The sequence below is a fragment of the Herpailurus yagouaroundi genome, unplaced genomic scaffold, assembly GCF_014898765.1.
Source record: "Herpailurus yagouaroundi ecotype Mexico unplaced genomic scaffold, PumYag 216, whole genome shotgun sequence".
Lineage (NCBI taxonomy): Eukaryota > Metazoa > Chordata > Mammalia > Carnivora > Felidae > Herpailurus > Herpailurus yagouaroundi.
The window spans coordinates 9,302,385-9,317,007 of NW_024412447.1; the positions used below are offsets into that span (position 1 = coordinate 9,302,385).

General features: G+C 52.0%; 1 protein-coding gene across 2 annotated transcripts in view; it reads right to left on the bottom strand.

Moving 5' to 3' along the window:
- POR (cytochrome p450 oxidoreductase) overlaps positions 1 to 14,623 on the bottom strand; it is a 62,993-nt gene that overhangs the window by 21,300 nt on the left and 27,070 nt on the right. Inside the window, exons 2-3 of one of the 2 annotated variants that reach the window (XM_040456092.1) lie at positions 10,114 to 10,115; positions 7,765 to 7,955 (exon numbers count right to left, since the gene is read on the bottom strand). In XM_040456092.1, the coding sequence (XP_040312026.1) occupies positions 7,765 to 7,943 (179 nt within the window). In that variant the 5' untranslated portion in view covers positions 7,944 to 7,955; positions 10,114 to 10,115. The remainder of the gene's footprint in view (positions 1 to 7,764; positions 7,956 to 10,113; positions 10,116 to 14,623) is intronic. The other variant, XM_040456091.1, reaches the window with a different exon arrangement.

The following is a 14,623-nucleotide window of genomic DNA, read 5'->3' on the forward strand; positions in this document are numbered from 1 at the left end:
CCCCCCCCCCCCCCCCCCCCCCGGCACAGCTGCGACCCTTATCACATCCTTAAAACAAAAAATGCTTACAAGGTCCAGCCCGACCGGGGGTGACACCTCTCTTGATGTCTGGCCCCTCTCTCCCTTGGCGAGTGAATAAACTCTGTCCTGCTTGTTGCCCCGCTCTTTGTGCAATTCTTTGCCGCCCACCATCACCGGCCACCCTAACACGTGCAATGTTCTAGATCTTGATCGTAACACTGGCTGCACAACCGCATACCTCTGTTAGGACTCATCTGCACATAAATTATACCTCCACATACGTGGCCCTCCGAGAGAGGGAGACTTTTAAGATTTATTATCAACGGCAGTGCAACTGCAATCTTGTTTAGATCCTGAATTTTTGAAGAAGTGTGGAAAAAAATAGATACGTATCGGTCAATCAGGGAACGACAAACAAACGCTCCTGGGTGCCTGAGAGTCCCGAAGCTTGCCGCTGGCTCTCAGGGGTGTGAGGACAATGGCAGAGAGTTGTGTTCAAAAAGGAGAGGAGAAGACCGAACTATTTTCACATTTCACATGAAGTGTTTCCAATTTGCTAAGAAATCCTGATTCCTTTATTCAGATCCACATATGACTAATTATGAAATTGGACTGCTTTAAGATAAGCCAGGAGCAGCGGGGACGGGAGGAAACGAGCCCCCACGGTGGGTGGGGGGCTGTGTTCACATCTTCTGGGCTCTGTCCTTTGGCGTTTGTTTGAAACGTTCCACAATAAAAAGCTTTGTTTTTCTTTCAAGCTCAGGCACCAGACATGAGGCCAGAGGTATGTGTGGAGGCTGCTTGGGCGCTTCTTGCCTCCAGCAGAGCAGAGGAGGAGCCCAGCGGCCCGGGCTGGGCCGGGCTGGCCACCTGCTCAGCTTTACCACCACTGGCGGGCGTCACCGTGGGGCCAGAGCCTCAGATTCTTTTTCAAGAGAAGCTGAAAGTCTGGGTTTGATATGCCACCCTTTTCAACATTCTAATTTCAAATAATGTCGTAATTTAAAAATGTAAAACTCCCTTGGGGCGCCTGGGCGGCTCAGGCCTCTGGAGCCTGCTTCCGATTCTGTGTCTCCCTCTCTCTCCGTCCCTACCCCGCTCACAGTTCTTTCTCTCTCAAAAATAAACATTAAAAAAAAATTTTTTTTTTAATTAAAAAATAAATAAATGAAATAAAATAAATAAAAAAATGTAAAACTCCCGTGTAAGCCAAGGTCAGCCTGTGGGCCACTTTGCCCAAGAGGCAGCCACAGGTACATGTTAGTGCTAGTCCAACAGTGGACCCGGACAGGAATGGGACGCTGTCTCTGCATCATGGGAGGCAGAAATACAAATGGCCATGCGACAAGAGGGGTGCTCCACTCAGAGCGCTGTGTTACGTGTGCGAGCTAAGTGGGGGCTCCGGGGGGGTCCTGGAGCTTCAGACTCCCGTGGGAACCATCACACCCCGGGTGCCCTGCGACTAAGAGCTGCCCTAGCGTGGAATGCTCTGTCCAGAGGCACAAGCTGAGTGAAGGCTGAGGACTAAATGTGAGTGGATGGCAAGGAGCCACTTTCGGAATTATTACCGTCACTAAGAGAACGTGCTGCTCTCTTGAACAAGCCTTTAATTGCTATTAATATAACTCAGAAGATCTCCCTGGGGTAAACAACTATGTTTATGGATTAAAAGGTTCAATACTGAAGGGCACCTGGGTGGTTCAGTTGTTTGAGCGTCCGACTTTGGCTCAGGTCATGATCTCACGGTTCGTAAGTTTGAGTCCCACATCAGGTTCGCTGCTGTCAGCGCAGAGCCCGCTTCAGATCCTCTGTCCCCCTTGCTCTGCCCCTACCCCACTTGCACACGTGCGTGCGCTCTCTCTCTCTCTCTCTCAAAAATAATAAATATTAAAGAAATAAAAAAATAAAAGGCTCAATACTGTAAAGTGCCAATTAATTTATAGATTTGATCCAATCCCAACTAAAACCCCAGCAGGGTTTGTTTTCTCCCCGCTTTGGTTTTGGTGGACATTGACATTCTGGTCTAAAAGTTACATGGAATGTCAAGGGCCTGAAGAAGACAAAAGAATCTTAGAAGAGAACAAAGCTGGGGGACTTGGCCTACAGATATCAAGTCCAGAGTGACTATGGGATCACAGAAAATGGAATAGTGTGGTCCCGATGAAGCAACAGAAAACAGATCTATAGGACAGAACAGTCTAGAAACTGACCCGCATACAGACAGTTACCTGATTTATATCACCAGTGACACTGAAGGGCAGTGGGAAGAGAATGGCCTTTATAACACCTCGTGCTGTGTCCAGTGGATGGATATCCGACGGGAGAAAAATGAACCTCGAAGCACCACACACAACTTGCCAAAGCCAAGTCGACGTCAGCTGCATGGAAGTCTAAGTTTAAAGGCTACACCAAGGAAACTTTCAGAAGGAAACATAAAGAGAACGTTTTTTAGGACCATGGGATAAGTTACGATTTCTTAAACTGGACACAGAAACATCAACCGTCAAGGTTTAAGGTCAACCAAAAGGTTGAGGAATTGGGCTAAGTGTAAGTCAAGCACTTCCGCTCATCAAAAGGCACCAGTAAGAGAGTAAGGAGCAAGTCACAGAAGCGAGATCGTATCTGCAGTGCATTTATCTAACAAAGGCCTCATATCTAGACTATAAAGAACCCTGGCAAATGAACAGGGCCACCAACCCAGTGGAAGAAACGGGCAAAGTCTTGAGCAAACAGACGTTCACAAAGGTATCTAAATGGCCAATAAACATTATGACAGACAAGGTCGTAGGTCTTCAGGGAAACGCAAATCACGACAGGATGCTACTACACGCCTGTTTGAGTGGCTACGATAAAAAAGGTGATAAAAGTAAGCGTGAGGAGGGGACGTGCCCATGACCTGCCAGTGCCACGTCACAGCACACACGGAACAGAAACACGGCCTTATGGGGACTAAAACACACCTACCAGAATGTTCACGGTAGCACTGTTTGCAACTGTTCTCCCGACCGGGAACTGTCGAAATGTCCGTCATCATCAGAAAGAATAAATCACAGATTATTCACAGAATGGAATACCAAATGAGACCAAAGAACTCCACGTAAACCTCAGAGTGCATGCTCCGTGACACAGACAACATGGGGCCATTTTGGTTACACACGTCCTTCAAACCGTGCACTACGACCCGTGTCCTTCTGTTTGCATGTTATATACACTTCAGCAAAAAGGTGACGAACAAAACAAAACAGTCCTTCCAGAACTGACCTTCCCTCTGACCCTCCCTGGTCTCTTGCTCCTCACCACCCCCTGTCGGCCACAGGGACCAGAGAGACAGAGGAGTGGCGAGTGGCCTCACCCTGCTACCCACAGCTCATGCTCAGCCTTAACAAGAGAAACAAAAGCCTAAGAGAAAAAGCCAGTGTCTTCCTTCTAGCAGCCTGGCCTCTCTTCTCTAGTCACCCCATCCCCTGCTGCTTGCAAAGGGTCCAAATCTCTACACTTTGGGTTTTGCTCTGCTCCCTTGCTCCGCCTACGCCCAGAGGCATCCTGTCTCCCCGTTTCCCAAACCTGCTCTGAGCAGCTGCCTGGTGCAGACTCTTCACGCCCAGCCAGGCCCGCGTGTCCCATCAACTGTGCCCTCACTGTGCGAGCCCCGGGACTCCCTTTTCTGGCCTCCCCATCTCTCTCGGGCCCACGTCCTGTAGCGCCCCCCACCACCTGCCTCCCGATGACCCTCCATCCGCCCCCCACGCAGTCCACGAGGGGCCCTGCTGAAATCAGGCAGCGTGGCAAAGGGGGAAGTGTGGCTTGTGGAGTCTGCAGGTGTGGCTTGATAAGCTGGCCCTGCGACTTGTAAGTGACGTGACTTGGGCAAACTCCGAGGCTACTTGCGTCTCAGCTTCCTCATCGGCAAAGTGGGGTAATAAAGCCTTCCTTGTAGGGCTCTTGTGAGACAGGATGTGATATTAATAGTAAGGATAAAAACAATAATACGTGCCATTCAAGGGCAAGGCCATGACCAAGAGCACCAGGACCTGGGCAAAGCGCTCACTGATGATGTCATTTCAGTGTCAGCCCCATGAGATAAGGACGCTTATCGTTTCCAGAGCACAGACATAAAAAAGATAAAGTCACGGCCAACGTCTTCACGTGCCTTCTAGGTGATGGAGGCAGGACTAGAACCTTTGTCACCCAACTCTGGGCCCTAGAACATATCCCCTGCACTGTGAAGGGGTCCCCTGCGGAGGGTACACATGACCCGGCCCCAGCAGGCTTCCACATGGTATATCGAGGGACAAGAGACCCTGTGGAGCGAGCGGACACAGAAAGAGGAAGGCTGAAACTTTAGGATTACGAAGAGGGAAGGGCAGTTTTAGCATCCCCGCAAAGAGACAGAATCTACAAACTTTAGGCTTTTGGTTTTATTTCAGGTCCATCTCATGAGGCTGGAGAGGTGACGGGGAGGATGGTGGCTCCATGTGCTCCTATGGCACGCCCACGTCCTCTATTGGAGTGCGGTGGGACATCTCCGCTTTACAGACAAGGAAACTCAGGGCCACTGGAAACTGGGACCCGGACACTGATCCCTTATCTTGAGTACCACATTCCCCCCCCCCCCCCTCAAAATACTTTCCACCCCAGGAAGGCACCTGGCTGGACCAACCCCAGATGCAAGAGGCCGGATTCCTGCTCGCCTGCCAGTCCCACCCGCTGGCCCTCTGCGGGCAAAGCCCTCTGAGCCTCGGGATGTGGCAGCACCTTCTAGGACCTGCTCAACACCACCTCCCTCAGCACACCCTCCTGCCCCCTCTTTCTCAGAGTTCCTGGAGCCTGTGTCTCCTGGCCTGGCCCTGAGACTTCCCAGCCACGCCCTGCCCAGCGTGCCGGGCTGTCGCAGAGGCCATGCTTAGGCGATGCACACAAAAGCATTTCATAAAGCATTTCTACAAGTACCTCTCAACGTCCTGACGGCTCAGTTTTGTTAATGTAAACACCACCTTTGTCTTCTTGACACGAAATATACTCTGACAGACTCAGCAGCCACCAGCACCAGGAACATACTAGGTGCTGTCACCTCCAGCACCTCACTTAATGCTCACACGAGCCCCAGGAGGTGGGGTCATTCCCCTCCAGAGGGGAAAACTGAGGCAAGGTGAAGGGAGGACCTCACCCAGGATGTGAGCTCGAACACAGGGACTTCCTCTATTTTATCTGTGGCTACCTGGGACACAGCGGGGCCTCAGTGGATATCTGCTGAGCTTCCGGCAAACAGGAAACTAATGTCCTGTCAGTGGTACAAGAACTGAGTCCTTTGAATATCTCCTGTGATGCTTGAAGACCGTAACTTTTCCAAGGGAGACAATGGTTACCAAAACTGGGAGAGGGAATTAGGAGGGGATGTGACCCTGAGCGCCCAGCCTGCCCAGCCTGGGGAATCCTGGACCCGAGTGTGTGAAACCACGGCCTGCACCTGAGACCCACTCCCGGCAGGACTCAGGGAGCCCCCAAGGGCAGGGCTGGGCCCCAGGGCTCCCTCAGCACAGGGCCTCACTCAAAGCTGCCTGCAGGTGTCCAGGGTTGGAGTTTGGGTAGAACATAGCCAACAGCGAATGTGAAGAAGTGACCTGACTGCAGGAAGGATTCGGAACTCAGTCTTGAGGGGACAGTGGTTTCGTCACCATGTCACTCCTTCACTGTCATGTTTTTATAGCTAACAACCATCTGTACTCTTAATATTTTCATTAAGCTAATTTACCTTTGTACTTAAACTTCTTACAAGGAAGCTTTCTGGAAGGTTGAAAAACATCAGTAAAGTAAAAAGAACATGGGGGCACCTGGGCAGCTTGGTTGGTTAAGGGTCCGACTCTTGGTTTTGGCTCAGGTTTATGAGATCGAACCCCATGTCAGGCTCTGTGCTGACAGTGAGATTCTCTCCTTTTCTCTCTGTCCCTCCCCTTGCTTACGCTCTCTCTCTCAAAATAAACTTAGGAAAAAAAAAAAACATTAAAAAACAAACAGTGCCATTAGCAAACTCAAGCTGGAGACTGTGTGTGATATCGTAACTTATAATAAATACGAATTTGGGTTTTGTACTGTTTCTGGCACAGAGCTCCTAAAACCCTTGGCATTTCCTAAGTGATAAAAACAATAAAGGTGTCTTCCTTTCCTCATAACCAGCCCCTTTCAGCCACTCTGGAGTTTATGTGAATAAAGCAATTTCTGGAAAGCCCTGAAGGATGGGGATGGTTGCCAGGGGGAACCAACCATGTGGTCAGAGGGTGTGAATTTCCAGGCCTGCTGCTGACCTCCGGGGAGGGGGGAACTGGTGGGTGAATGAACCCCCAGCAGCAGATGATTTAATCAGTCGCACCTACACCTACATTAAAACCCAAGAGCACAGGGTTTGGAGAACTTCAAGTGTCAGGCTGCTGAACACTTCCTTGGAGGTGCTGGGAGGGTGGCGCCCCCACCGAGGGTATAAAACTCGGCAGCTTTCCCCATACCTTGCCCTCTGCATCTCTTCCATCTGGCTGTTAAGGACTTCTTTCTTTCTTTCTTTTTTTAATGTTTATTTTTGAGAGAGAGAGACAGAGCAGGAGCTGGAGGAGGGGCAGATGTCACCATAAAGCCCGACGTGCAGCTTGAACCCATGAACCGTGAGACCACGGCCTGAGCCGGAGTCGGACGCTTAACCAACTGAGCCACCTAGGCGCCCCTGGCTATTACTGTCTTCTATCCTTTAAAATAAACTGGTAACCTTGTAATAAGGAAACTGCTTTCCTGAGCTCTGTGAGCCACAGCAGCCAATGAATCAAACCTGAGGAGGCTGGTTTCTAGCTCTGGTTTCTGGCTGATAAGTACAAGTGATGCTGGGACTTGAGACTCGTGTCTGAAGCTGGGGGCAGTCTTGTGGGACCGGGCCCCCCACCCGGAGGACCCGAGGCTAACTCCAGGCAGACGGTTTCACACCTGGAGGCATCCCAAGGGTGTGCAAGAACTCCCCATACATCTGGTCACAGAACTATTCAGTGCGGGTCTCGAGGAGAAGAGAAAACCAGTTTTCCTCCTCTGCTGTCGCCCCCAAAGCTCTAAGCTTGAGGCTGCTCTCTTCATTTGAAAAGGGAAATTGGCAAGCGTTAGGTGGTAAAGATGCATCAGCACCAAACTGCAACCCTGTCCATGTCAGTGATGCAACAGGACGGAAAGACAGTGAGCTGCGCCTCCCGACGTGGTCCTTTGCCAATAGCTCCGCTACGACCCATCTGTTCACAAAACTGTCATAGACAGAAAGATCACGGGCCTGGGGTCAAACACGAACCGGGTGCCGGCTGCAGCTCTGCCCTGTGCTAAGGACCTCGGGCAGTACTTGTAGTGCCCCTGAACCTCAGCTTATCTACCTGTGAAATGGCACCTTGTACTCTGGTCCCTGTGAGGTGCCAACGAGAGATTCGAACAAGCGGACAGACGTAAAAGAACCTCGTAAACCCTAACGTGCTGTGGAAACACGAGGGGTTAGGCTAAGGTAGCTCTGAGGCACAGGCCACCGATAAGGCGATGTCCCCGACTGAGCCCCAAATGCGGCAAGGCCACCTGCACCTCTGTCGCCTGGCTCTCTCCTGACCCAGGTCTGAGGACAGGGCACCGCTGGGACTGATGGACGGGCTCTGGAACGCAGAGAGGGATTTCTTACACTGGCTGAATCACTTACACTGTCGCTTACACACTTACACTTACACAGTCACTTACACTGGCTGAATTCTGGTGAACTCGGGGACTTCGTCTTTTTTCTTTCTGAAGAGGAACCAGTAGGTCAGGAGGCCCATGATGAGTGAAAACAGAATCATGTCCGTCATGCTGAAAAGAGACACTTCTTCAGCCACTGTCTCAGACACTGTGGCGCTGGCATCCACGTTGGAATCCCCCATGGCGAGAGGAATCTGCAGGGAGAGAAAGGGACACGTATGAGCAGGGAGAAGTAGGGTCTGCCTGAGGCCCACAGGGGCGCACCCCCACCCCTCAAAGCTTCAGCCTGGGTCTCAGGGCCCCAAGGGCTACAGCAGCAGGCAAGGCACCGGGGCAGGAGCTGCTGGCCCCTCCAAGACACAGCTGCAGCTTTGGGTGGAAACTAAAATATTAAATGGCCCTGTGGAGCCCAAGGACGTCCTACAGATGGAGCTGGGACTGGGGTCCCTGCAAACAGAGAACAGAAGCCACAGGCTCCCAGGGACACCGAGCCTCCTCCAGCCCCACATGGGCTTGGTTCCACATGAGAACGGGGACCATTTCGAGGCAAATCTTTTCCCCAACTGTGTGACAGGCCTGGGTGGCCCTAAACCCTGCACATTCCAAAGGCCTCCAGGGCTGGCCCTTGGACGGCTGCTGGGAAATCACTTCTGAGCCCTGGGAAGACGCCGCCTGATGAGCGTGGACCTTACAGATGGTTTACTGAGACGCTCGGCCAGGCTCAGATGGTTCACGTTAACCATGTCATTCAGGATGAAGGGCTGGGGTTCTCGACCGCATTGTCTGGGTTTGACGTCCGGGATGCGGGAGACAGGGTAGATGAGGTTAGCGATGTGGCGCTCCATGCCTGCTAGGCTGACTCCCATACAAACCCCACACATGAAGGCGGCCGGTGAGCCCCCCTGGTTGGTAACACTTTATATGTGTCGCCACGCGTCGTTGCTGGGAGTGTTAAGCCCTGGCTGCTGACTCCAGCGGGCAAGGCCAACTGGAAGCTCGTGCCTGGTTTCTGCCGGACTCGGCCTATGGAGCCTTCTCCTTTGCTGGTTTCTGTCTGTGCCGTAATATCCTTCTGCCATAATAAACTGCAACGGGGTGAGAGAGCTTTTCTGAGCTCTGCGAGTCCTGGCGAATCATGGAGCCTGACAGTGGTCCCGGGGACCCTCAGCACACCAACCTCATTCGTTCCCTGGAAAGATGCCCCCCCTGGTCCTGCCACCACCGAAACCCAGCAGAGAGGCAGGTCCGAGTCCACAAAGGGCAACGTGGGGAACCTGAAAGCCTGGCAGGACGCTTCTGCCACTTATCGAGGCTGAGCTCACCTCTGCAACCTCGTCACTCGATTTTGCAATTGCCGCCGTTAACCAAGTGGGCAGCTCTCACCACTACCAGGCTTCCCAGCCTCAGCGGGGAAAGCCTTCGTCACATCTCGGCAGCTCAGGCACGGGAGATTGCCTCACATCTGCCTTCCGCTCGCTGTCCCGGCCGCTGGGAAACAACTCCAGGGTTGGCCCCCGCAGCTGCTCTGGCATCCGAGGGCCCCGGCACCAGCTCTGCCCTTCTGGGGCCTGTCGGGCACGGGCCACTCAGAGCAGACTCTTGGGCTCAGCTGTCTGCTTTCTCGTTCATCTGAGGTGCTTTCCTAATGACTCAGTTCCTGCGATAATCATATTTGATATATTTCATATTCAAGGATGAACTCACGCACGTTGAAGATTTATTCAATGTTTGTTCTGCACGTCCTCCTGGCCAACCCTGCCAGTGTGGTCTGGCACACCCACAGGTCTTCTGTCTGCCAAGCTCTCACAGAACCATGGAGGGAGAGGATCCGTCCCACAGGGTCATGCCGTGCAGACCCTCGGAGCCCGGCTGACACAGGAAAGCCCCCCTGCCCCCCACCGGCTCACGGAACAGCAAACGTCAGCTCCCCGTCCCATGGCCCTTTCTCCCCCTGACTCAGGCCACCCAGCCCCCCTTACTGCGGGGAGACTCCTGGCCATGAAGGAAAACGACCAATGATCGTTTCCTGACACCTACGTGAGCTGCCCACGCCATCTAGAAAGCTCATTCTGCAGGGGGCTCCCGCAGGGATGGTGTGTCGGAGGGCAGTGGATTCACAGTCCCACATTTGGTTCCAGCTGCCCAGGCCACTGCCACAGACCTCTAAGGGGCCTGCTCCATGCAGAAGCCAGAGAGAGCCTTTTAAAAAGTAAGCCAGATCAAGTCACCTCCCTAACCCAAATCCTCAAATGGTTTCAAGTCCTACTGAGCACAAAATCTAAAAGCTCTGCCCCCTCCACCTTTCTTACCGCTCTCACCTCTCCTCACCAGTCACACTGGCCTCCCTGCTACCGCTCAAGCCTCCAGGTCTGCTCCTGCCTCAGGGCCTTTGCACACGTTAATGCTGCTGCCTGGACTCCATTCCTCTAGTTATCTGTAGGGTTCTCTCCCTCACTTCGTTCAGATCTCTGCTCAGATGTCACCATCTCAGAGAGACTCTGCCTCAGTATAGTTTCTGGTCGTTCTCCCTCCCCATACTCCGTCTCAGCACTGATCACTACCTGGCATTACGTTATACGTTCCTTCCACTGACTGCAGGGTCAGCCCCAAAATGCAGGGACTTCATTTTGTTCACAGCCTGACATACAGATTACCGGGTGGCTTTATAATCTGCAAAGCATCACACAGATAACACATCATTACCGCAGTTTGTGAGGCTACGTTCACTTTCCTTCCCTCTGGCTCTGATTCCTGACCATACTGCCTCCTTTGGCATCTGGGCCACTCCCCTCAAGTTCAGAGGAACAACCCCATACATTCTTGCACCCCAGGGAGACGACCAGGCACTGCCCACCGGGATGCTGACTCCCTGCAGCAAGCCAGGGTGGGGCTCAGGCCCTGAGGCCTGACCGGGACGGGGGACAAGGCCAGCACTCAGGGGTCTCAAAAGCACTGAGAGCAGCTTTGACTGCAGGTGTAAAACTTCAGACAAGAGCGGCAGAGGAGCAGTAGAAAAGACCCGGAGATCATGATCATTTTATCCGAGGCCGCCTTCTACTCTGGGGAAGTGAAGGCTCCAAGGACTGCTGAAACCAAGAAAGGGGCCCCAGCTTCCCAGGGGAGGGCTGTGTTCAGGACCCATGTAGGCAGGATGATCTAAGAGACACGAGCCTTTCCCCTGCTCTGCTGTGAGCTCCCGAACGAGGAATAGTATTGGAAGTACCTCTGTATCTGGCACAGAGTGGAAAGGAAGGACTGGCAGATTGGCAAGAAGGAAGCCACGCTGAGAGGAAAGCCCTTTACCCCTACGCTTCCCATATGAGGACAGCAGCAGTGTGACTGGGGCAGAAGCCATGAACAGCTGCTAAACCATTATTTTCACACCGAGTCACTGTTTTCACGCTGAAGCACACACACAAGACACCCACCTATATCCCCAGCCTAAGTCTTTGCACCCCTGCCCCAGTGCCTTTACACGTGCCTGAGATGCTTTTCCTCCAGTTGCTTCCTGACAATCTCAGCTCGACTGTCACTCCCAAGCACTGTGCCAGGGTCATACTTTCCTGGCACAGTGCCTGGCACACAATCTAATGCAGAATAACTACCCGTGGAATGGAAGGAAGATGTCAGTGAATATATTATGACACGTGAAATATAAAATTTGCATGAACCGATAATACATAACAAGCAGATTTAAAAGGCATCTGGTGCTGGCGGTGTGCCCAAGTGGTGATCTGCTAGGACAGAAGTTCCCAAACTTTCTCTGCTCACGGAGCCCCTGGTAGCTTAGTAAAATTTCCACGGTCTCCCCAGGCCCGTGGCTACTTTGTTTATGAAGCAGTCAGGTCCAAACAGCCCCTGAAAACCCAGCCTGGCAAAGACACAAGTCGGCCAAAGAAAGGCAGCGTGAGCTAATGTTCAAAACTAGCAACCCAAGCTGGTATACTTCACGCAGAGTTTGACAGATGTCATTTGCACCGCGCTGGTAGATTACGTGCCTCTGGGAGTGTGCCCTGAGCCACCTCCGCACGGTCTGGTATAAAACCACTCTCCTCTGATGGCTGAAAGATTGTGATGAGAAAATCTTGGATGTCCTGTTTTACAAGAATGTTCCCCACTTCAAGTATGGCAGGGTGACTGACTGCAGGACAGTCCGTCAGAGACCCTCCAAGGAGACTCTGGGAGCCCTGTGCACTCTTTCTGCCCTGGAACAGTCTCTAATCCATAGGCCGTTTCTTCTTCCCACATTTAGTGAAGAGGAGGAACACTGGGAAGTGCAGAGCTCTTGGGGTCAAAGGCAACACTTGTCCGCAGCAGAAACAAACAAACAAAAAAACCAAAAAGGAAAATGTACATGAGAAAACAGAGCAACTTCTTAACCGGAGCAGGCTCTCGGCCACAGGGCTGCGGCTTGAGTGTTCTCCTCTGGAAAATTAGGCACGGAAAAAAGGGCACATCAGATCTGATCTTTTACTACAAGTTAGGTCTGTACATAGAGCTTTTGTTTTTATTAGAAAAGAACATTACATGGGGCACCTGGGTGGCTCAGTCGGTTGGGCGTCCGACTTCGGCTCAGGTCATGGTCTTGCGGCTCTGGAGTTCGAGGCCCACCGTCAGGCTCTGTGCTGGCAGCTCGGAGCCTGGAGCCTGCTACGGATTCTGTGTCTCCCTCTCTCTCTGCTTCAACCCCAGTTACACTGTCTGTCTGTCTCTCTCAAAAATAAATAAACATTAAAAAAAAAAGAAGACAATTACATACAGAAAAGGACACACGTAGGTAGGCAGACAGATATGAGAGAAACCATTCCTCCTGAATTTCAACAGGTGATGCCGCAGGCCAAGGGTGACTCATCCTGGCACGTCTGAAAAGGCAAACAAGGCAGAAGGGCCCTTTCTCCATCTGACTCTTCACAACACCGCAGTGTAAAATCATCCTCAAGGAAGTACTTATGGCTTTGCGTTTACTGTATGCAATTTCTGGTCAGTAAACAAGACTGATTGAGCAACCCGGCACCGATACCGGGGTGAGCCGGTCTCCTAAAGCAGCGAGGAGGGAGGAAGCCTGAGCAAGCGATTTAGTTTGTCCCTCAGGCGTGCACATCACCCAGCGGCAGTCACCAGCACCTTATGGCGTCCACCCTCAGCTGCGGTGGGAATAGCATCTGCTCAAGTTCACAAATCTCTGCCAATGAGTAGTGGTTTCAAGATGAGGGGAGACTGGGGCTCCTGGGTGGCTCAGGTGGTTACATGTCCGACTTTGGCTCAGGTCATGATCTCACGATCTCAAGAGTTCTAGCCCTGTATCGGGTTCTGCACCGACACTGTGGAGCCTGCTTGGGATTCTTTCTCCTCTCTCTGCCTCTCCTCCACTTGCGCGCGCTCTCTCTCTCTCTCAAATAAATAAACTTAAAAAAAAAAAAGTCTTAAAAAAAAAAAAGGTGAGGAAAAACCCTCAAGGGAGCCAAGCCTGCTCCCGTGTAACAGCTTATCCTCCAGAGATGGAGGGGGGAGGGGGTGCTCAGGGGAAGGGCCCTCCCCAAGGCGGCCTCTAAAAAGCAGGGCTCAAGAAAGCAGCAGATTCCTCTCTAGCAACTTGCCCACCAAGTTGACCCTGCAAACCGAGACACGGCTGCTGTGGATTTCTCTGGAGTCACCGTTTTTAGGGTTCACTTGGTTTCTTGAATCTGCAGGTTTGAGGACTTGCAGCCATTATTTCTTTGACTATCTTTCCAGCTCCCCACCCCCCTTTCTCTACTGCCAGGATGACGATGACGTAAACATGTTTTGTGGCGGGTCCTCCAAGTCCCTGAGGCTCCGTTCACTTTTTTCTGCCTCATGTCTCTCCGTTGCTCCCCGCTGACTAGATAATTCCATCAAGCACTCTACCTTCAAGTTCCCCTGTCTTCACCATTCTACTATGGCGCCATCCATGGAGCTTTCGCCATGGTATTTTTCAGTTCTAAGAGGATTGTCTGGCTCTCCTTTATATCTTGTAGGATTCCAACATCGATGTCACTTTGATCACTGTTGACTGTTTTTTTTCTCATTCAAGTTGAAATTTTCCTAGTGTTCAGTACGGGGAGTGATTTGTGACTGTGTCCTGGGCATTCTGGGAAGAGCGTTGTTACACTCTGAGTCTTATTTATATGCTCTCTTTCATCAGGTCTTCTCTGCCACCATGAGGGTTGGGGGATGGAAGGCGCCAACTCATTGCTGTCATTCATAAGCATGTCCCGGCCAGTACAACGTCATGGGGGAATAAATTGAGCTCTGAGGAAGGTGAAGGTAAGATCATCTGAGACAATCAAAGAAGGGACACCCAGGGACTAACATCATGAAAAAATGACCCAGGCCCAGCAGCCAGATAAGGAAGATAAGAGGGTTTAGACAGGGGAAGTGCATACCAAGGCTCGAACCGTAGAAGAGCAGTAGCTACAGAATCTGGAGCGACTCAAGTGTGCTACGATGGGATGTGTTTGTATGTGTGGGTGCACAGGTGGTCAGAAAGAGACAAGCTTTTGGAAATAGGCTGAGACCAGTGTGCAAAGGGGCCAGGAGCCCTCTATATGTGTCTGGGATCTTTGGGCCCTGGGCAGCCAGGGACAACTGGGCAGGGGTGTGGCATGATTAACACCTATGCCATTGGTGGGAACCTGGACAATGGTGCCTCCACCCACCATGTCAGTACAATCACGAGGCCTTGACCAAGGCATCCTGATCTGGAACATGCTCAGGCCAACATTCCACAGCACGCTGATGACCTACCCCCCCCCCCCCAAAATGGGACTTGTGGGTGTGATCTGGAGACACATGACTGGGCCTGTATCTGATGCAATGATGTAAAAGAGGAAGGAAGCCAGGA